The 23,193-nt window shown below is 41.3% G+C and overlaps 1 protein-coding gene across 1 annotated transcript in view; it reads left to right on the plus strand.

The window, feature by feature from the left end:
- The window catches only part of NEK5 (NIMA related kinase 5), a 96,959-nt gene that overhangs the window by 28,350 nt on the left and 45,416 nt on the right, over positions 1-23,193 (plus strand). Inside the window, exons 8-17 of the mRNA XM_027774082.1 lie at positions 3,522-3,722; positions 3,798-3,879; positions 5,776-5,909; positions 7,234-7,415; positions 10,036-10,102; positions 12,121-12,237; positions 13,205-13,291; positions 16,858-16,950; positions 21,565-21,639; positions 21,876-21,944. Of these exons, the coding sequence (XP_027629883.1) occupies positions 3,522-3,722; positions 3,798-3,879; positions 5,776-5,909; positions 7,234-7,415; positions 10,036-10,102; positions 12,121-12,237; positions 13,205-13,291; positions 16,858-16,950; positions 21,565-21,639; positions 21,876-21,944 (1,107 nt within the window). The remainder of the gene's footprint in view (positions 1-3,521; positions 3,723-3,797; positions 3,880-5,775; positions 5,910-7,233; positions 7,416-10,035; positions 10,103-12,120; positions 12,238-13,204; positions 13,292-16,857; positions 16,951-21,564; positions 21,640-21,875; positions 21,945-23,193) is intronic.

Consider the following 23,193-nt stretch of genomic DNA (forward strand, 5'->3'; position numbering starts at 1 on the left):
AGAGAGATTTTCTTTTCTTTTCTTTTTTTTTTAAGAATTATTTTATTTAACTTTATTTATTTATTTACTTATTTTAATTTGACCATAGAGGAACAGAGCGAGAGAATGGGAAAGTGAGAAAGCGAGCTACCAGGTCCAGGACTTAAACGCAGTCAGCCATGTAGGAGTCCAGTGCCCTTAACCACCTGCCAGCCCCCATTTAGAGAGATTTTCTTTCTTTCTTTTTTAAAAATAAGTATTTTATTTAACTTTATTGATTTTATTTACTTATTTTAATTTGACCAAAGAGGGACAGAGAGAGAGAGAGAGAAAGTGAGAAAGCAAGCCACCAGGTCTGGGACACAAACTGCCATTAGCCATGTGGGAGTCCAGCACCCTTGACTACCATGCCACCTGCTGACCCCTAGAGAGATTTTCTATGGGACAAATATACTCACTAGAGAGACAGAGAGACATAAAGCTAGAAATTTCCTCCTAGGGGGAATGGCCATATGCAATCCCTTCTCCATTCTCATCTCAGGATTTTGGCATGTACAGACACATGCCCATTATGAGTTTAAGTCACTGGGTCCTGGACTCAAACCACGGTTAACTACGTGGGAGTCCAGCGATGTAACTATTACACCATCTGCTGGTCCCAGGATCCACTACTCTTAACTATAAGGCTAAGGTCTGGCCTTTGAACACTATTATCACATAAATAACTGATAGTTTCAGACAATGGGAAATTTTCTGGTTTATAAAGAGTTTTTGAATAAATGTTTATGTTACTTTTTTTTTTTTTGAGAGGTTTTTGCTATAGGGGGGGTGTGCTTGCCAGAAATACAGAGAGAGACAGAGAGATAGAAAGCGAGAAATCACCCCCCAGAGGGGATGGCCACGCCGCAATCCCTTCTCCTCCATTCTCCTCTCGGGATCTTGGGCATACACGCACACGCGCCCGACGTGAGTTTTAAGCCACCGGGTCTGGGACGCGAACCACGGTCGACTATGTGGGAGTCCAGCAACATAGCCGTTATGCTAACTGCTGGTCCACATTATTTTTTTTATTTTATTTTCTAGAGGGTGCAAGCATTAGCCAGAGAGAGATAAAAGTCAGGGGGAGGAAGGAGTGAGAAATCTCCTCCCATGGTGGATGGTAACACCACAATCCCTTCTCTTCCATGTCTCCTTTCCAGATTTGGGGCAAGGACACACACTTACCCAGCTTGTTTTATTTTTTGTTTGTTTTTATTTGTTTGTTTTAATTTTGCTATCGGGTGCATGTGCTCACCAGGGTGAGGGGTGAGAAATCACCCCCTAAGAGGCAGAGAGATGGCCCTACAATTCCTTCTCCTCCATTCTTCCCTCAGAATTTTGAGCACACACACACACATACCCAGTGTGACTTTTAAACTGGGGATTTGGGTCTCGAACCGTGCAGTCGGCTATGTGGGATCCAGCTTCCTTAATTATGACTGGACTTGTTATGTCAGTTTTTTTAAATGAATGTGAGACCAGGCTATGGTACAGTGGTAATACAACTGAATCCACATAGTAAGGACCTGGGTTTGTGTCCCAGGACTTCCCTGAGCACATTAGGTATGCATGTATACACCTGTGACCTGGGCCAGCTGAACCTGGGAGTGGATCACAGTCTGAGGATCCTGTAGAGGGTGCTTGTCTCTCTTCATCTCTTTTTTTTTTTTTCATGGAAAAAAAATGGATTAACTTTTTTTTTTTTTTCTTTTTCATTTTTTTTTTTTTTTTTTGAGAGTTTTTTTTTTTTTTTTTCCGCTATAGGGCGTGTGCACTCGCCAGACAGACAGAGACAGAGAGACAGAAAGCGAGAAATCACCCCCCGGGGGGATGGCCATGCCACAATCCCTTCTCCATTCTCCTCTCGGGATCTTGGGCACACACGCACACGTGTTCAGCGTGAGTTTTAAGCCACCGGGTCCGGGACGTGAACCGCAGTTGACTACGTGGGAGTCCAGTGACATAGCCATTACGCTAACTGCTGGTTCCCTTATTTCTTTATTTTTAAAAATTATTTTAAAGAATTATTTTAGGGGCCAGCAGGTGGTGTGGTGATTACAGGTGTTGGATTCCCACATGGGCGACCTTGTTCAAGCCCTGGACCTGGCAGCTTGCTTTCTCACTTTCTCTCTCTCTCTCCTTCTCTGGTCAAATTATAATAAAAATAAATAAAGTTCAATAAAAAATTTTAAAAAATTATTTAATTGAACTTTATTTATTCATTCATTTATTTTAATTTGACCAGAGAAGGACAGAGTGAGAGAAAGAGAGAAGGAAAGAGAAAGTAAGCCTCCACTTCCAGGACCTTAACTATGGTCAGCTATGTGGGATTCCAGTGCCCTTAACCACCACACCACCCGCTAGCTCCTGGATGAACTTTTTAAACAACGAAGACAAAATTATTTTTTAAACGATTGGAATGAAATGTACCTCAAGGTGGTGAAATTATATCTATTTATTTTGACTGTTTATAACATACACCTTTCAGTGTTTTTTTTTTTTTTTCCCAGTTTATTTTATTTCTTCCATGAGAAAGAGAGACAGTCATCCCCACAGGGTCTTTGCAGCGTGATCTGCTGCCGGTCTCAGCTAGCTTGGGTCATAAGTATGTGCTTGCATGTCTAAAATACTCAGGGAGCTCCTGGGATGAGAATCCAAGACCTTACCCCTGTAAATCCAATGGCATTACTGCTGCTGGGCCTCTTCTCCAGTTTTTTATAATGAGTAAATATTGATAATAAGAAAAAGTAAACCTAAAACTCATATTAAGCAACATGGCATTCTGTTGAGCAACTGCCTGGAGTATCTACTCATGAAAGATAGTTGATAAAAATAATTTAGAGTGGATCATAGTGGTTTTTCTATTAGATTTTTTTTTTGAGAAGTTTTTGCTATAGGGCGTGTGCGCTCATCAGAGAGACAGAGAGACAGAAAGCAAGAAATCACCCCCCAGAGGGGATGGCCACACTGCAATCCATTCTCCTCCATTCTCCTCTTGGGATCTTGGGCATGCACGCACAGGTGCCCCGCCTGAGTTTAAGCCACTGGGTCCAGGAATCGAACTGTGGTTGACTACATGGGAGTCCAGTGACATAGCCATTACACTAACTGCTGGTCCCTCTTTCTATTAGATTTTTGTCATAGGGCATGAGAGCTCACCAGAGAGAAAGAGAGAGAGAGACAGAGAGAAAAGGAAAGTGAGAAATCATCCCCCAGGGGAATGGCCACAGTGCAATCCTTTCTCTATTCTCCTGTTGGGGTTTTGGGCATGCACACACACATGCCCAGAGTGTTTTTAAAGCTATTGGATCTGGTACTCAAAATGCGGAGTTGGTCATGTTGGATCCAGTGCCTTAACTACCATTCTATTTGCTGGCCTCCATAGCGCATCTAAATTAAGCATAAGAATATTATTTTGTTTCTTGGTTTATATATATATATATTTGGTATATTTATTATAGTATTAGTGTTGAACTTTTCTGTTTTACTCCTTATCCTTTTAGTTTGAGGCTAACAATTTACACCAGCTGGTCCTGAAGATTTGCCAAGCACATTTTACCCCAATATCTCCAAGGTTTTCTCAAGATCTTCGATCCTTGATATCCCAGCTCTTTAAAGTATCTCCTCGAGAGCGACCATCTATTAATTCCATTTTGAAAAGGCCCTTTTTAGAGAATCTTATTGCCAAATATTTGACTCCTGAGGTGAGTTTTGAGGTGACTGTTTAGATTTTAGCAGAGATTTTCATTTGCAAGTTCTTGACACGTGTTCGGTTTTAGGTCATTCAGGAAGAATTCAGCCACACACTTGTACACAGAGCAAGATCATCAGCTTCACAATCTACTGGGAAGGTGGTCCAGGGTAAGAACTATGTACCCGTGTAATTAAAAAGTATTTATTGCAACCAGCAGATGGTGTAATGGTTACTTCGCTGGACTCCTACGTAGTTGACAGCAGTTCAAGTCCCGGAGCTGGCAGCTTAATCTCACGCTGGTCACATGTCTGTGTGTGCCCAAGATCCTGAGAGGAGAATGGAGGAGAAGGGATTGTGGCATGGTCATCCCCTCTCACGTTTGGTCTGTCTCTGTCTCTCTCTCTCTGGCAAGCACACATGCCCTATAGCAAAAAATCTCTCTCTTAAAAAAAAAAAAAAAGCATTTATGGGAACCAGCAGTTAGCGTAATGGCTATGTTGCTGGACTCCCACGTAGTTGACCGTGGTTCGCGTCCCAGACCCGGTGGCTTAAAACTCACGCTGGGCGCATGTGCGTGCGTGCCCAAGATCCCAAGAGGAGAATGGAGGAGAAGGGATTGCGGCATGACCATCCCCCCTGGGGGTGATTTCTCGCTTTCTGTCTCTATGTCTCTGTCTATCTGGCGAGCACATGCGCCCTATAGCGAAAACCTCTCTTAAAAAAAAAAAAAGCATTTATTACACATCTTATCCAGTGAATTATAATAAACTGCTGACAAAATTAGTGGAGGAATTCTACCTAATATGGTAGAATGGACATGGACATTTAACAAAGACAGGCAGTCTAAGCTGGAGAAAAATCACCTCGTCAAATGGGAACTTGTGGATCTGTCCAGGAGTTGTCTACAGTATCCAGTTTGTGTGTGACCTGGAGAATTCAGCTCCTTTCTTCTCAGCAGTCAGGAAATTGTCATAAAGTAGAGGCCATACTACTAGAGATAGCTGAAGAGGGTGGATCCTAACTTAACTTCCGGGTAGCGAAAAGGTAGAGTGGGAGAAGGCTCACAGACAGACATGGAGTAATGAGACGAAGCTTATTTTTCTGAAATAAAGAGACTGAACTGGTAATTAGGAACTCTCTTATAAAGGTCCATTGGAGTTGGAGTTAAGATCTTGGAACTAATCATTACCTGTGACGACTGTTACTACCTTATGTCATCCCCTAAGAAAACAGGTAGTATTTTATGGACATGATCAGTAGAGGAAACAGTTTTAGTTGTGGTGTCAGGAATCCACTAAAGTGAAGAAGTGCTTGTGTGTGTGAGAGAGAGAAAGAAAGAGGTAAAAGGAATACATTAAGGACGATGCTATGAAAGTAAAAGCAGCAGGATTTAGCCATAACCGAGTATCTGGGCTCAAAGGAAAAGCAGGAAATCTGTCCAAAGAATCTGTGATGGGCAATGTTACCCACTGTATCGGAGAAACCAACCTCAAGGGAATTTATAAGAGAAAATGAGTGAGCCATTCTGTCATGTTTCATTTGACATAGTTACATATCAGTCTAAATTGAGAACGTTTAAAAAGTAGATAAGCAGAGGCTGAGAGAAAGTACATTGTCCGCATTTCTAAACCAGGAAAGATAAGAGGAAAAGAACACATTTTTGGAGACAAAGACAAGCATTTCAGAAGACCTACTTATGAATTTCTTATATGTGACATGAAAGGTTTGATAACCCAAGCTCTGATGACTACATTTAATTACTTTGACCATTATCCCGTGCATATTGTTTCTGTACATGTTAACATTAATTTCTACTTTAAAAAAAAAGTAGCGCAGTGTATTACTAGAAATATGTAAAGGAACTCTGGAAAAGGTGATTTTCTCCATTCAAAGAAAATGCATAGTAGTTTTTCATTAGTACTTCTCTCACTGTGTGTAAGGTATCTCTGGCTAAAGTAAAGTTACTGTGTTGTGAAATGTTTTTGATCATACGTGTACAAGTGTCAATATTAAAGGTGTACACATTTTTAAAAATTGAAGTTGTTTTATCTTGATTTAAAAAGATTCTAAAATACCGAAAGTGAGATCCCAGGGAAAGTGCCTACCAAGATCAAGGATATCAGTGCCAATGAGAAGGAAAGACGTGTTACATAGAAATGAATGGAGACCACCAACGGGAGCCCAGGAGCCCATGTTCGTAAGTACTGAAGCTGCCCTCTCTCCCATAGTGGAGCGCTAGTGTACTCTGGCAGGCCTCCCTGCACACGTTTATGAGGTACAAGCTGATTAATTTTGAGTCCCCTAGTTTCATAATAAAATCATTCCAATTCTTGATAAACCACATAAAAAATGTATTAAACCATTAAAGTAGTGGTACTTGATTGGACAACTTCCATTTGTTATTTTTTTAGAAAAAGTATTGTTTTTTCTTACAACTATGCATTAGCTTTAGTTATTATCATTATCATCATTATTATTATCACTTTTATGTTTGCTATAGGGCATGTACACTCACCAGAAAGAGAGAGAAGGGAAAGTGAGAAAGCAAGCCACCAGGTCTGGAAATCGAACCATGGCTGACCATGTGGAAGTCCAGCACCTTAACCATCACACCACTGGCTGGCTCAGTTTTAGTCATTCTGTAACTGAAACTCTTCTCATTTCTTTGAATAAATAACGTTTCTCTGTATAGGACGAGTGAATTACGTAGTGATAGAATAAATTCTGTATTCGTATTCTTAATTCTAATATTTTACATACATACATACATATAATACATATATATATAATATTTGAGAAGTTATCTAATAATTGAACTTTCCCTAGGAATCCTTTATGCTTAGTTATTTGAATTTACTTTATCAGGGTTTTTACTCTTTTAGAAAATGCTAGTCAAATGCTTCTGATATATAAATGATCAAATGGCCTTTCTTTTCCTTTCTTTTCTTTTTTAATTTGCCAGAGGAGTGTGTTCTCACAGGAGAGACCGAGAGAAACGGAAAGTGAGAAAGTACCCCGATGGGCATGGTCATACCATAGTCTCTTCACTTCCATTTCTCTCTTTTGGGAATTTGGGGCACTCACATGCACCCAACATGTTTTACAAGTTGCCGGGTCTGGGACTCAAACTGTGTAGCTGGTCAAGTGAGGTTCAGCTGCCTTAACCACCACATCACTGGCTGGCCCAAGAAATACATTTTTTAAAAAGGCTCCTGGTATAATTAGAAGACTATTTAGAAGTATATGTACTAAGTGTTTATATGGTATATATAGACATGCTAGAAAACATGATGATATGTAAATATTTTTAAACTGCTGTTTAAATCATTGCCATTCATTTGGTAAAATGTATTTTAACTTTACTAAAAAATTAAGAAAAGTACATTGTGATTCAGAATAGTCTTTACCAGACCTGTAGGAAAGAAAGGAAAAGAACATGTACTAATGAAAGATTTGAGGGTGAATTCAGTTAGGAGAACTACTGTATTAAGTATTGTTTTTAATCTGTTCTTATCTTTCAGATAAAGATGATAGAAAGGCCCAAACTTGCTGCGGTGTGTGGACGTTATGATTATTATTACGCCCAACTTGACTTGCTGAGGAAGAGAGCTCATGAGCCAAGTTATCAATGTGTTCCTCAAACAGAGAGCGGAACTGAGGATTCTAATCAGGCGGGATGGCATAGTCCACCGCCAGATCTATGGTAAAGTCATCGCCTAACTTCAGCTTTGGTCCTCCGAAAATAGAGCATTCATTATTCTGAAATCCTTCCACATTCTCTTAAAAGATATCCAGAAAGGGGGCCAGCAGGTAGCATAGTAGTTAAGGCACGGGACTCACACGTGGTCAACCACAGTTTGAGTCTCTGTCCCAGTCCCGTTACCCTGGGGAGTGATTTCTCGCTTTCTCTCTGTCTCTGTCTCTCTAGTGAGTGCACATGCCCTATAGCAAAAATCTATCCAAAATAAATAAATAAATACATTAAATATATTGGGTGTGGTTATGGTTTTGTTCATCTCCATAACCCTCATGATCAGCAAAAATTATGCACTCCATTAGTTCCAATTGTAATAGTCACGTAAGACTCAGTTAATGAAGAACATATATTTTATATATGACCTAGGAGCAGGCACAAAACTCATTTCTCCCATTTCTCAGTCACTGGGAAAATATGTCTTTTATTCCCTTTTTTTTTCAATTGCCAGAAGGCACACACATTTGCTACAGAGAGACAAAGAGAGGGAGAGGGAGAAAGCACCCGCTAATGCTTTCTCACGACAGTCCCTTCTCCATTTCTCCATTCTGTCGGGATTTGAGGTGCGCACTCACATGTTGTCCAGCATGTTTTTCAAGCCATTGGGACTGGGACTAAAAATCATTAGCCATGAGGTATCTGGCTCCAGTCACCACAAGGCACAGGGCCGGCCCGTATCTTCTCTTTGTCTAGATATGAAAGCTGTCAAACTATCAGTTACTTAATTTTGTTTGATTTTTATCTCCCCAGTTCTCACATACAATGGTTTCAAGATTTTTCTCTTCTCTGTATCCCAGGATGCCGCTCTGATGACTGGGAACCCCCTCCTCAGTATCCACTCCTGTCTCGTGTTTTTTCTCTGTGGAGCTCTCATTCTGTGCCATGGAATGAAGTAAGAGGAAGTCGTAGTGTTGAAAGAAAGACAGACAGACAGAAACAGACACAGAGATAGAGAAAGAATGTTTTTCGAACAGCCCATGGGTGGCTGAATAGTTTTTCTCTTACAGATATTACCATACACAACAATCAGGTTTTTGAGACAGATGAGTACTACAGTTTAACCCTCATTTGACTCATACAGCTATGTGTCAAACACAGCCCTAATCTCTTCTAATCCTCATGTCGACCTGTGCAAAATAGTACTGTGTTCATTTCACAGATCTGAGATCTAGACACCTTAACTAGCTTGTCATTTCATCATATTTCTGAACAACTGTATGAACTTGACCCTGTAAAGTGCAGACTGCTCATCCTAACTTCCTAATGGAGTTATTTCAGAAACGATCATTCTGTCTTGGAGCTCTAAAAGTTCATTGTATTCTAAGAACTTTTTCACTCTTCATACTCTCATCCTAAATGCAATAGTTTTTATTAAGCAACCAGTAATTATAAAAATTCTTTGCAAGAAATTCTACAAGAAGGAGCCAGCAGGTGACGTAGTAGTTAAGGTGCTCGCCCACTCCAGTTCAAGTCCTGGACCTGGGGGCTTGAAACTCACGCTGGGTGCCTATGAGTGTATGCTCAAAACCCTAAGAGGAGAATGGAGGAGCAGGTATTGCAGTGTGGTTATCCCCCCAGGGGGTGATTTCTTGTTTTCTGTGTCTGTCTCTCCCTGTCTCTTTGGTGAGTGCATGCACCCTTTAGCAAAAACCTCTAAAATAATAATAATAATAATAAAAGAAATTCTGCAAAAAATAAAAAAGATAGATAGACTAGGGACTAGCAGATGGCCTAATGCCTACGTCACTGGACTCCCCCATAGTTGACCACGGTTCGAATCCTGGACCTGGTGGCTTAAACTCATGCTGGGTGCATGTGCGTGCACGCCCAAGATCCCGAGAGTAGAATGGAGGAGAAAAGATTGCAGTGTGGCCATCCCCACCTGAGGAGTGATTTCACACTTTCTGTCTCTCTGTCTCTTGTCTTTCTGGCAAGCACACGTGCCCTATAGCAAAAAACTCTCAAAAAAAAAAATAGGATAGAATGTAGGTATACATGTGAAAATGGTTTGACCAGAATTGTGCTGACAAAATATTTTAAACATTTTGAGAGACAGCTAAAGCATCATTTATTTATTAAGCATTCATGTGCCGGTATGACAAGAAGAGGTAAGAGGATGGAATTCCCACCTGCTCTCAGGGAGCTCAGCGTGCAGTGCAGGAAACACACAAGCCACCACTGATAGATGAGGAGTGACCAGCTGTCGACTGGCTACCTACACGAAGCATGAGAACAAGTGGGCATGGGTTTGTTCTCCTCCCCCCAAAATATTACAGACTATGCGAAAGCTGAACCTTGCCCTGGAGAAACATCATCAAATCAGAATATTCTTCTGTTTAACGCTCTCCTGTATTCTCAGTCATTACTCCTCTCTCTCCTTGTGATTTCAAAGATATTCTTTTCCAATGTAAACATGCTATAACTTTGAACTGTTTCTTGACCTCGGAATTTGAAGCCCAATTCACAGGTTAATCGTGACTCTCATTAGCAAGCTGAACATCCACCTGTCAAACTGGTGCCTATGATTCATTTAAGCTTCTACTCAAGGGAAACTTTATTACTTCCCAAGGCCTTCTGAGTACCTTCAGAGGAAATTTGAAGCTCACCAATATAAGTTGAAAGTGGAAAAGCAATTGGTAAGTAAAATACCAAATATGAGAAGTAATCAGAAATTTTCTAGTAGTTTTTCACAGACATTCATGGATCCTTAAGTCAATGTCCTTTCCACTAGAAGGTCATTACTACCTTCTAACCTTACCCAGTTTTTGTTTTGTTTTTAGGTTTTTGCTGTAGGGTACATGAACTCACCTGGGAGGAGAGAGAGAGAAAGAAAGTAAGAAATCAGTCCCGTCTCCCCAAGGAAAATGGTCATGCTGCAATCCCTTCTCCAATCTCCTCTCCGGATTTTGAGCACACACGCACATGTGCCTAGCATGAATTTCAAGCCACCAGGTCTGGACTTGAACCATGGTCATCCATGTGCTAGTCTTGCATCTTATCTACTGTGCCACCTGCTGGCCCACCTTCCTCAGTTTTTTTTTTTTTTTTTGGAGGGGGGAGGGGGAGAGCTCTTTGCTATAGGGCGCTTGCGCTCGCCAGACAAAGAGACAGAAAGCGAGAAATCACCCCCCAGGGGGGGATGGCCACACGGCAGTCCCTTCTCCTCCATTCTCCTCTCGGGATCTTGGGCATGCACGCACACATGCCCAGTGTGAGTTTAAGCCACCGGGTCCAGGACTCGAACCGCGTTTGACTACGTGGGAGTCCAGAGACATAGCCATTATGCTAACTGCTAGTCCCAACCTTCCTCAGTTTTTAAGAGATAAAAAAGAAGGACAATCTGGGACCAGCAATTAGCGTAATGGCTATGTCGCTGAACTCCCATGTGGCCGACCATGGTTCAAGTCCTGGACCAGGTGGCTTAAACTCATGCCAGGCACGTGGGCGTGTATGCCCCAGATCCCGAGAGGAGAATGGAGGAGAAGGGATTGTGGCATGGCCATCCCCCCTGGAGGGTGATTTCTTGCTTTCTGTCTTTCTCTGTCTCTCTGGCGAGTGCACGTGCCCTGTAGTAAAAACCTCTTAAAAAAAAAAGGACAATCTTGAATTAGAGTCTGGGAAGCCTGGTTACTTCCTTGACTTTATCACTTGTTGTATGACCTTGGGTAGTGAGTGCATGCAACCTCTCTGAGTCTCAGTGTTCTTTTCTATGTATGAAAATGACAGTTTTGGAGTAAATGAGCTTAATGTCCCTTTAAGTGTAGCATATAGCAGATATTTGATCCTATTTTATTAAAGGCACTTCTACACATGTTTGAAAAGTACTTTATTTGAATTAAAGTTAATCTTTAACTTTTAGTACCATGTCAGAATTATGGGGCTAGGAGAGGCTGGATATACATTCTATTCGTATCACTGTTACTTCTAACTGCTCAAAAGCTGTAGTTCTGGGACCAGCAGTTAGCGTAATGGCTATGTCGCTGGACTCCCATGTAGTTGACCATGGTTCAAGTCCCAGACCCAGTGGCTTAAAACTCACGCCGGACACGTGTGTGTGCATGCCCAAGATCCCGAGAGGAGAATGGAGGAGAAGGGATTGCCGCGTGGCCATCCCCCCTGGGGGATGATTTCTCGCTTTCTGTCTCTCTGTCTCTCTTTCTCTCTGTCTGGCGAGTGCACGCACGCTATAGCAAAAAATCTCTCTAAAAAAAAAAATAAGCTGTAGTTCTATTTTTCTAACCTAATCTCATGCTCCAGGGTTGCTAAAGCTTCACAGATCTTTAATTTCACAATTTTGATTTACCAAGTCTGAAAATGGATCTGGATAACTCATATGGTAGTATAAAGTATTGGTCATTTAGAATAAACAACATAAATGGGTAAATTAACTTTTAAAAACTATTTAATGAATGTTTGAAGCTTAAATAAAGAACATTCTATTGAGTCATTGGGAAGTCATGATACTTTTTTGCATAGAAAGACAGAAAAATATGTCATGACTTTCCTGACAACTTGATACTACTTACTATGAAAAAATTCCCAAACATTTTGTTAGGTGCTATAATTCTTCTCTATAGGTAGAAGTCAAGGTCAAATCAGAAGATGTCTCCCAAATGCAAATATGTTTTATAAATTATTTTATTCAATTAAACAGGGTCTTCGTCCATCTTCTGCTGAGCCAAATCGCAACCAGAGACAAGAGCTAAGAAGGAACGGAGAAGAACCTAGATTCCAGGAGCTACAGTTTAGGAAAAACAAAATGAAGGAACAGGTTAACAGTATAGTTCCAGGGCTACCGTTGTGCTCATATCACTGTCTTTTCTGCTGCTGTAGGGCATCACTTCCGTTTCCTACCGTGTACCTGTGAGGGCCCTGCTGCACGAATACTTGCACAAATACACAATATATAAAGTGCCATGCTGGGTGTTGTAGGGAATAGAGTTATGTATTTCACTTTCCCAGAATGCAGCGTGGCTAGGTTTATAAGGCGTTTTTATCTTAGATTGGACGATTGTCCATCACTAACATATTTGGGATTTGTATTAGTTTCCTGGGATTGCTGTACAAAATGCAACCAACTTGGGTGGCTTAAAACCATAAGAATATATTGTCTCACAGTTCTAGAAACTGGAAGTCCAAAATCAAGGCATCAACAGGGCTATACTCCCTCTGAAACCCATAGGAGAATCTTTGCCTCTTCCTAGTTTCTGGTGGTCTGTTAGAAACTTTGGGTTCTTCTTGGCTTGCAGCTGCATAACTCCATTTTCTTCCTTTGTCACATGGCATTCTCCCTGTGTGGCTGTCTTCTTAAAACCACACCAGGAGTATTGAAGCAGGGGCCCACCCTAGTCTAATATGACCTTGCTTTCACTCATTACATCTGCAATGATCTGATTTTCAAATAAGGTCACATTCTGAGCAACTGGGAGTTAGGACTTCAACATATATTTTGGGATGGGGGCTGGGGTGACAAAATTCAATCCAGCATAGGTTATATGAAAGTGAAATTTCTAAAGTTAACTGTACATCATTAACACATTCGGGCTTACATATAAACATGAGATCTATGTTGTACACAGGACAGAAAGTACAACCAAAACCAAGGCAGCTATTAAGGAGCAACAGGCTTTCCCATTCTGATTTTATATTACACATTTTAAGAACGATAGGCTGTCTGGAGATGACGTTTGTCAAATTATTCCCAGACATAATGTTTCTGGATTGGGTTTGCCTTCCAGGAATATTGGAAGCAGCTGGAGGAAATACGCCAGCAGTACCACAATGACATGAAGGAAATTAGACAGAAGATGGGGAGAGGACCAGAGGTAAAGCCATTCTTCTCGAGGAAACATCGTTCTATTGATTCAGAGTTAACTATAATAAATTGAGCAGGTTTTGAAGGTAATGGTCTCCTCATAGGAAGGATAAAGTTCTATTATAGAGATAATCATGCAAATTTCTTTTTTTAATAGGAAAGCTGTCAGACCTGATTGAATATTCACTTTATTCTGGTTTACTAGAGACTGCACCAGATGAGACTATCTGAGATTCTTAGTTAGGGATTGCTATCAATATATTTTAAACATTTTTAAAGCATTATTTATGTAACTTTCTTTCTTTATTTTAATTTGATCAGAGAAGGATAGTAAGAGAGAGAGAGAGTGAGAGAGAATGAGAAATCAAGCTGCCAGGTCTGGGACTTGAAACGTGGTCGGCCATGTGGGAGTCCAGTGCCCTTAACCTCCATGCCACCTGCCGGCCCCGCTATCAATATTGTTAACAATACTTGTTGATTGTCTTCCTCATGAACCAGTCAACAAGTATTAAATGGGCAGCTACCTTACCCCAGAACTTGATTCAATGCAGAAAGTCCAAAATAAAGATAGATTTATATCTATGAAAGGAAGAAAGAGACTAGCATTTATTGAATTCAGCTATCTGTAGGGAAAAGGTTCTAGTCTCTATAAAGTGAAATCTGAGTGCAGTTGAGGTGATTCCTGAAACTCCCTTAACCGTGCCACATTGGAAATTCATCTTTCTGTTTCTTAAGAAGTCTCTAGAATTGGAGCACTTCAGTATTCAGTAGAGCTCCAGATGAAATAGCTCACCTATGTTTTGAGACCTCGTTGTGTAAAAAACACACGGACACTTACACAATCAGGGTACACTCAGTGCCCTGGAATGTACATCCTATAAAAAGCCTGTAGGCCTTGAGAGAAATGTCTCCCATCTCACACCATGGAGCTACATAGGCCTTGAGAAGAAGCACCACACTGCTGAAACTGCTCTCTCTCTCTCTCTCCCCCACCTATCCTCCACTCCAAAGTGCATAGAGAGAATAAATAGAAGTTAAATGAACGGATGGTACGATTCAATTGCATAAGCCAGGCTTGGAGCTAGAACTTCCATGTACTTCATCTCACTGCCCCTCCCCTCCCCCCACCCCTGCCCCATAACTGAGACAACTGAGACGTTGACTAACTCATCCAAAGCCACTTAGATGTTTTAAGACAGCATTTTTTTTTAAGAGATTTTTGCTATAGGGCACGTGCACTCAACAGAAAGACAAAGAGAGACATACAGAAAGTGAGAAATCACCCCCTGGGGGGATGGCTATGCTGCAATCCTTTGTCTTTCATTCTCCTCTTGGGATTTTGAGCATGCATACACATGTCTCCAGCATGAGTTTTAAGTTGCCAGGTCTGGGTCTCAAACCACGGTCTGCTACTTGGGAGTCCAGTGACATAACTATTACACCATCTACTGTGTAATTGTATAAGACAAATCAAATATTTCTGTAAGCCAAATCAAATATTTGTCAAACTCTTAGGCCAGCAGATGGCGTAGTGGTTACATTGCTAGACTCCACATGACAGACTGATTCCAGTCCCAGACTCAGTGGCTTGAAAATCACAATGGGTGCATGTGCATGCCTAAGATAACAGGAGGAGAATGGAGGTGAAAGTATTGCAGCGTGGCCATCCCCTCGGGGAGGTGATTTTTCACTTTCCTTTTCTCTCCCCCTTCCCCGACCACAACTGCACATGCCTAAAGGCAAAAACCTCCTTTCATTAAAATAAATAAATAAATAAATAAATAAACAAGCTAAAACTATGTGACTCTTAAACCTCTATTCTTTCTAGCTTATGCACTTTTACTTGTAGTTGGAAAGACAGATACATGTATGAAACAATAATAGAATAAGACTGAATACAGCTAAGCCATGTAGGTGCTTAGGAGCAAAGATGAAAAGAATGAGCCGGATAAGGGTTCATCTGGAAGAAGAGGTGGGCCCTCAACTGGGTCTGAGCAGAAACGTAGATTTAGGGAGGCTGAGCTAGTGGTAGGTAGTGCCAAAAGAACTGCGTAGAGGTTCTGACAGAGGACCGGTGCTAGGAGAGGTCCTGGGAGGTGATTCTCTCTAGAGCAGAGGTTTGGTTCATGGTGGGTAGCTTTATGCTATCATCAGTCTTGTATGAAAGTTCCTCAGCCTGTGAGGTGGGGGACCCCAAGTGGGAGTGATGGTGGATTTGGAAAAAACAGACGGACACACAAGTAGAAAAAATGCTGGTACCAGGTGGAGCGAGTGTCATTGATGGAGATCGCCGTGGCACTGAGCTGTTTCCAGGTTTATTCTTTTATAGGGCAAAGGGGGAGGGAGACGTGGAAGGTAAAGCCAGGTGTTTGCTATTATCGACTGCAGCTGTGGTGCATCTTGTGTCTCACGCTTCTGAACAAGCCTCCCTTGGCCTTCTCCAGTTGGAGCACAGCTTCCTTTAATTTATACTGCCTTGCAGTGCAAAATAAAAGCAAAGCAGATCATATCCTTGCTAGAGCTTTCACTTGCCCTGCAGAGTCAGCATAAGGATCATATCTCCACTTGTCTTTAAAGGTCACTATTGTGGAAATCAGCAGTTAGTGTAATGGCTATGTTGCTGAACTCCCATGTAGTCGACCGCGCTTTGAGTCCCAGACCCAGTGGCTTAAACTCACGGTGGGCCATGTGCGTGCATGCCCAAGATCCCCAGAGGAGAAAGGAGGAGAAGGGATTGCAGCATGGCCATCCCTACTGGAGGGGGAGGGGTGATTTCTCGCTTTCTGTTTTTCTGGCAAGTGCTCGTGCCCTATAAAAACACCTCTGTTTTTATAAAAACCTCACTATTGTGTGGTTCAGATCTGGCTGCACCCTATGTGAAGGGACTTCAAAAGTTCAGGGCAAGGTCCACCAGGCGGCATGGTGGTTAAGACACTGGGCTCCCACATGTCTGACCACGTTTTGAGTCTGGGATCCAGTGGCTTGAAAATCACTGTGTCTTGAACAATCATGCTGGACGCTTGTATGTGCCTAGCCAAAGTCCAGAGAGGAAAGAAGAGGTAAAGGGATTGTAGTGTGGCCATTCTCTGTGTGGGTGATTTCTCACTTTCCCCCTCTCTGTCTCTCTCTGGAGAGCATACTCACTCTATGGCAAAAACCTAAAAAAAAAAAAAAAAAAGGTTCAGGGAAAATGGAATTAAAGTACAAGTTTATTTTGGTGCAGTAATAATAATTATAATAATAATAATAAAATCCATGCATAGTTGTCTCATAATAAGCATTTTCCATAAATATTCTGAAAACCCTTCATATTTAAAGCCAGTGTGTGATGGAAACCCTGAGATGGCTGGCAGATATCTCTGGAGAGGGTATGAATGAAGTGTTTGGGCTAGGCTGGGGCAGCCATAGGGAGGAGGCACCATAAAGGAGGCTTTCTCCAGCCATTCCCAGCAACTGTCTGCCCCTCTGCCAGTACGAGGCAAACATTTCCTCACCAGACCCTGACTGGGGTACATAAAGTAGACTTCAGAACTCACATAGAACCGTCTTATTTACTGTGAATAATTTGTGTTAAAGGAGAACTCAAAAGTAAGTCAAAAAACCTACTTGGTGAAGAAGAGTAACCTGCCCATCCACCAAGATGCACCTGAGGAAGAAGCACCTGTGCAGGTAGCAATGGCTATTATTAGACGTGAATGCGCTTCCCAGGGAGTGGTTCTCACCTCTCGTTGCACCACAGAATCAGTTGGGGAACTATTAAAAAACTCAAATGTCCTTGCATCTTGTTTGCAGAAACTTACTCGGTGAATTGAGAATGGCTGTTTTTAAGTGTGGCAGTCCCCCACCTTCCTGGCACCAGGGATTAGCCTCAAGGAAGACTATCCTTCCACAGATGGCCAGAGAGGGAGGTTGGTCCCAGGATGACCCAAGTGCACCACATCCACCGCGCGCCCCATTTCCACCACTACCACATTGCAATATACAATGAAACATCACACAATAGGGGTCACATTCCCGAGAGAATCCAATACCACTGCTGATCTGATAGGGCCAAGCCCAGGAGGCAGTGCGAGCCATGCAGAGGAGCTACAAACACAGATGCAGCCTTGATGGCTCACTTGCCCACTGCCCACCACCCCATCCCACCCCCGCTGCATGGCCCCTGAACCAGCAGTGGTCCACGGTCCCAGAGTGGAGGAGAAGGGCCATTCTCCCTTGTGTGTGTGTGTGTGTGTGTGTGTAGGGGGGGTGTTCTCACTTTCCCTTCCTCCCTCTCTTTCTCTGTTTCTGGTGAGTGTGCATGCCCTATAGCAAACTAAAAATAATAATAGTGATAGTAGTGTTTTAAAACTTTAAAGAAGTGACATATTGCTTCGTTTTCCTTAAACGATGACTACAACCACTATCCATCCCAGGGATAGACAATTCAACTTCTACAGAACTGCTATAGAACTCTCCAGCATCATGTCATGTGAAACCTAGTGGTATCTTAAAAACTGATGACTCTGCAGCCTGGGGGCTGAGATCTTTGTCAAGGCAGGAACTCTAGTCTGTCCAGTCTCTCGCCACCACGTCAGTGTTCTGCCCAAGAACAGGACTGGAGTCTCTCCTCCCTTTTAAAAGCTAGTTTTATTGAGGCATAACTATAGTTAATTGCATATATTGAAGTGCATACTTTATAAGATTTCACTTGTGCAACTATGAATCCATCACAATTAATTTAGTGAACATATCTGTCATCTCCAAATGTTTATGCTTTTGTCAGATTCTCTCTTCTATTTCTCCTTGCCTCTTCTACTACTTCATCCTCAAATCTGCTTTCTGTTACTCTAGATCAGGCTGCTTTTTCTAGATTAGTCTGCATTGTATAAATGCAGCCATACTCTTCCACACTCTCTCTTTTATTTTTCATTTAGCATAATAATTTTGAGATTTATCCAGGTGAGATGTACACTTATTAAGAGTTCATCCTTGGGACCAGCAGTTAGTGTAATGGCTATGTCGCTGGACTCCCACGTAGTCGACCACGGTTCGAGTCCTGGACCTGGTGGCTTAAACTCATGCCGGGCACGTGTGCGTGCTTGCCCAGGATCCCCAAAGAAGAATGGAGGAGAAGGGATTGTGGCGTGGCCATCCCCCCAGGGCGTGATTTCTCGCTTTCTAGCTCTTTGTCTCTCTCTGTCTTTCTGGTGAGTGCACACGCCCTATAGCAAAAACAAACAAACAAACAAAACAAAAGCAAAAATAAATAAATAAATAAATAAATAAATAAATAAATAAATAAATAACCTCTCCAGAAAAAAAAAAAGAGTTCATCCTTTTTATTGCTGAGTATGTCCCATTATGTGAATAGATTAAAAAATTGTTTCCCATTTACCGATAGATGGATATTTGAGTTGTTTCTAGCTTTTGGCTATAACAGATAAAGCTGCTATGAACATTCATATACAAATCTTTGTGTGGACATGTGCTTCTTTTCTTTCATTTGGGTGAATATGTTGAATTGGAACGATGGATAGTACCTTGTACAGTAGGTATATGTATCACTTTCTTTGTCTTTTTAAAAAAAGAATTATTTCTTTAATTTTATTTATCATTATTTTAAAAATTTTCTATAGGGCATTTGCACTCACAGAAAGAGACAGAGACAGAGACAGGGAGAAAGAGAGGGAGAGTAAGAGTGAGAAAGTAAGCTTCCTGGTCTGGGTCTTAAACCATAGTCGGCCATGTGGGAGTCTAGTACCTTAACCACCATGCCACCTGATGGCCCTATATTTCACTTTCTAAGAAACTGTCAATTTTTTTTTCCAAAGTGGGTTATGCTGTTACATCCCCACCAGTGTATGTGAGCGCTTTCTTTCTTTGTGTCATTCTTTTCTGTTTAGGAGTCTATCCTTCAACCTCTAGCAGCCTTAATAATCCCACATTCTCAGCTATGTCTTATCAACTCAGGGAGCCTGTCAGACTCAGCTTGGGTTCCACCTCTGCACCATGGCCTGTACATTCTCTTAAAACTGTCGTGTAGAGCTGTGGTAGGGCTTGTCTCAAGGACAACTGGTTCTCAAGGACAACTGTCATTTATTGCTGGTGTCTAATGTATTAAAAAACGATAGTTTCCATGTTTAATCTGGTTCTTTGTTTTAGGTAGGGAAATAAATCTAGTTCCTGATACTCTCTTTTGACTAGAAGTAGAAGTTTGTAGTACTCACTTGTTATGGTGGGGAACATCAAGACTTCCATTTTGAACATGTTGAGTTAGTGAAGATTTGAGACGTACCATACCTACTCTGGGAACTTTGCCCTGCTGTTCCTATTGCATGAAAAGGCTTTACCCAGTCCTTCATATTGCCAAGATCCAATATCATTCCAGGCTTAAATTAATTGCCACATGAGCTTTTTTTGTGTTCCATTCACTCCATACTCATTTTCCATTCCATTATCCTATTATATTTCCCATATAAGACGTACCTTAACCACCATGCCACCTGATGGCCCTATATTTCACTTTCTAAGAAACTGTCAATTTTTTTTTCCAAAGTGGGTTATGCTGTTACATCCCCACCAGTGTATGTGAGCGCTTTCTTTCTTTGTGTCATTCTTTTCTGTTTAGGAGTCTATCCTTCAACCTCTAGCAGCCTTAATAATCCCACATTCTCAGCTATGTCTTATCAACTCAGGGAGCCTGTCAGACTCAGCTTGGGTTCCACCTCTGCACCATGGCCTGTACATTCTCTTAAAACTGTCGTGTAGAGCTGTGGTAGGGCTTGTCTCAAGGACAACTGGTTCTCAAGGACAACTGTCATTTATTGCTGGTGTCTAATGTATTAAAAAACGATAGTTTCCATGTTTAATCTGGTTCTTTGTTTTAGGTAGGGAAATAAATCTAGTTCCTGATACTCTCTTTTGACTAGAAGTAGAAGTTTGTAGTACTCACTTGTTATGGTGGGGAACATCAAGACTTCCATTTTGAACATGTTGAGTTAGTGAAGATTTGAGACGTACCATACCTACTCTGGGAACTTTGCCCTGCTGTTCCTATTGCATGAAAAGGCTTTACCCAGTCCTTCATATTGCCAAGATCCAATATCATTCCAGGCTTAAATTAATTGCCACATGAGCTTTTTTTGTGTTCCATTCACTCCATACTCATTTTCCATTCCATTATCCTATTATATTTCCCATATAAGACGTAAAACTTTCCAAAGTTGTGTCATTAATTTTTTAATTAATTAATTATCCTGCTCCAATAAAATGTAAGCTCCATGTCAGCAGGGGCCTCTTCTGTCACTTTCATCGTGTAGGTGTCCTGCCTAAAGGGGGTGCTCAAAATGAATTTGCGGAATGAATATGATGATGTTAAGTAGGCAATTGGATATGTGAGTCTGAAGCTCAGAGGAGGGGAAAGGTGAAACCTGAAGATTCATTTTAAGAGCCATTGCATAGGCCCAGCTTCAGTGGCCCAGGTAGTAGCTGTACTGCTCTGCGGTGAGGGGAACCATGTGGGTTCACATCCCTAGTCAACGTGAAACATGCTGGGCATACGTAAGTGCCCAGGTCCTAACTGCAAGAGAGGGGATTGCAGCATATGAGACCCTGTCAAGGGCACCTCTCTCTTGCTCCCTCTCTGCCACACATTCTTTTTTTCTCTCATGAAATAAGTCTTATTAAAAAGGAAAAGAAAAGAAAAGAAAGACCATTGCAAAAAATATAGCATTTAAATTTGTAGGAATTAATTTGATTCCTTATATTAAGAGAGAAGCAGAGGGCCGAGGACAGAACCCTGAGAACCCTCTCAGCTGCTCCTTGGAAATTCTTGTCATGCTCTTCTACAGCTTTCTTTACCTCCCGATACTGCCTGTCAATTTTTAGAGCCCTCTCTTTCTTTTATTCTATCATGAGTTGTACACTTGTTTTATTTTCCTGGTTGAGATCATAGTCTCTTAAGGAATGATCCTGTGCCCAGAATTACATTCTTCCACAGAATCGGGTTGGGTTGGATTGGACTGGGGTGATAATCATTTTCGCATGATATAACTTACCCATTGAAACACTGGAGTTCATTGAACTACTGTTTCAAGTTAGTTAATATTATCCCCGAGCTTTTAGTGAATTATTGTTAACCTTCCTTTACAGAAGCATGCCTTTATTCTCACATAAATCATCAGATTCAATTCAGAAATCAAATCATGTGAACAGTGTTGTGATTTTGGGGGTTGTGAAAGGATAACAGTCTGGTCGATGTTAAATGATAGAATTGCACAATTTTTCCCCCTGAACTTTCAGGACATTGAAAGGGACTTGAAAAAAATGAACCTTCATAACATAACAGAAAATAAAATTCCAGACCAGAAATATAAGGTAATAAGCATTTTTGTCTTTCGGTTTCATATTAAAAAGCTAGCCTGGGGGCCTACACCTTGCAGCCTGGGTTGCCTATATGATTCCCCCCTGTACTATTTTATGGACTTTCCCTCCTCTGTAATATTAGACTAATGGTTTTAAGTATCCTTAATGTCAAATAAAGTTGACCTAGGGACAGGTAATTTAAGACTTTTATTGAATTGCAAGACTGATATATTTTTTCTTGCTTCTAGAGAGGAGTAAAGTTTGAAATCAATTTAGGCAAATGTATTTCTGATGAAGATACCCTCCATGAGGAAGAGGTATGCCATGAATATACACTTCCATTAGTAGGTGTGAGAAAGAAAGTGCATCTTAATAGCACGTTCCATGAAATTGCTCCACAAGCTGTAGGGAGAATTTCCTTAAATATTCTGAGAATGGTCTCTGGTGTTCAAATGAATCCTCCAAATGCTTTTTATCTTCCCGTTCTTTACTATTATTATTATTCTTGAATTTTTAAAAAAAATTTTTCTATAGGGTGCATGCTCTCACCAGAAAGGGAGAGAGAGAAGGAAAGTGAGAAGGTATCCCCCAGGGAGGATGGCTATGCAGCAGTCCCTTCTCTTCCATTCTGCTCTCAGGATTTTGGGTATACATTGCATACACACCATGTTTTTCAAGCTGTTAGGTCCAGGATTTGAACCTCATAGTCAGCCATGTGGGATCCAACTACCTTAGTCTCCAGGCCATCTGCTGGCCCCCAAATTACTAATTTTTTTTTTATTAACTGTACCCATTCTTTTTTTTTTTTACATTGTGAGATAAGCTTTAATTTATATTAGTAGACTTTTTCAACTTCCAGAAATTCTAGCTAATTATAAATGCTTTTTCTTTCTTTCTTTCTTTTTCTTTTCTTTTTTTTTTTTTTTTTGAGAGGTTTTTGCTATAGGGCACGTGTGCTCACCAGAAAGACAGAGAGATAGAAAGTGAGAAATCACCCTCCATTCTTCTCTTGCGATCTTGGGCATGCATGCACATGTGCCTGGCATGAATTTAAGCCTCCAGGTCCGGGACTCGAACCACAGTCAACTATGTGGGAGTCCAGCGACATAACCATTACACCAATTGCTGGTCCTATGTTCTTTATTAGCTTAAAACTTTTCATTATGTTATCTTGCAATCTGGGTTTTTTTAAATAATTATTTTTATTTTAACTTCGTTATTATTTTTCAATTTGATGAGAGAGAGAGAGAAAGTGACAAAGCAGGCCACCAGATCCAGGACTTGAACTGTGGTCAGCCACGTGGAAGTCCAGCACCTTTAACCACCACACCACCTGCTGGCCCCAATGATCTGTTTTTGTTTTTGTTTTGTTTTTTTGAGATTTGTTTTTGCTATAGGGCATATGTGCTTACCAAAAAGACTGAGAGAGACAGAGAGATAGAAAGTGAGAAGTCACCCCCCCCATTCTCCTCTCAGGATCTTGGGGACACACGCACATGCACCCAGTGTGAGTTTAAGCCACTGGGTTCAGGATTCGAACTGCGGTTGACTATATGGGAGTCCAGC

This window comes from Tupaia chinensis, unplaced genomic scaffold, assembly GCF_000334495.1.
Source record: "Tupaia chinensis unplaced genomic scaffold, TupChi_1.0 Scaffold000402_1, whole genome shotgun sequence".
Classification (NCBI taxonomy): domain Eukaryota; kingdom Metazoa; phylum Chordata; class Mammalia; order Scandentia; family Tupaiidae; genus Tupaia; species Tupaia belangeri.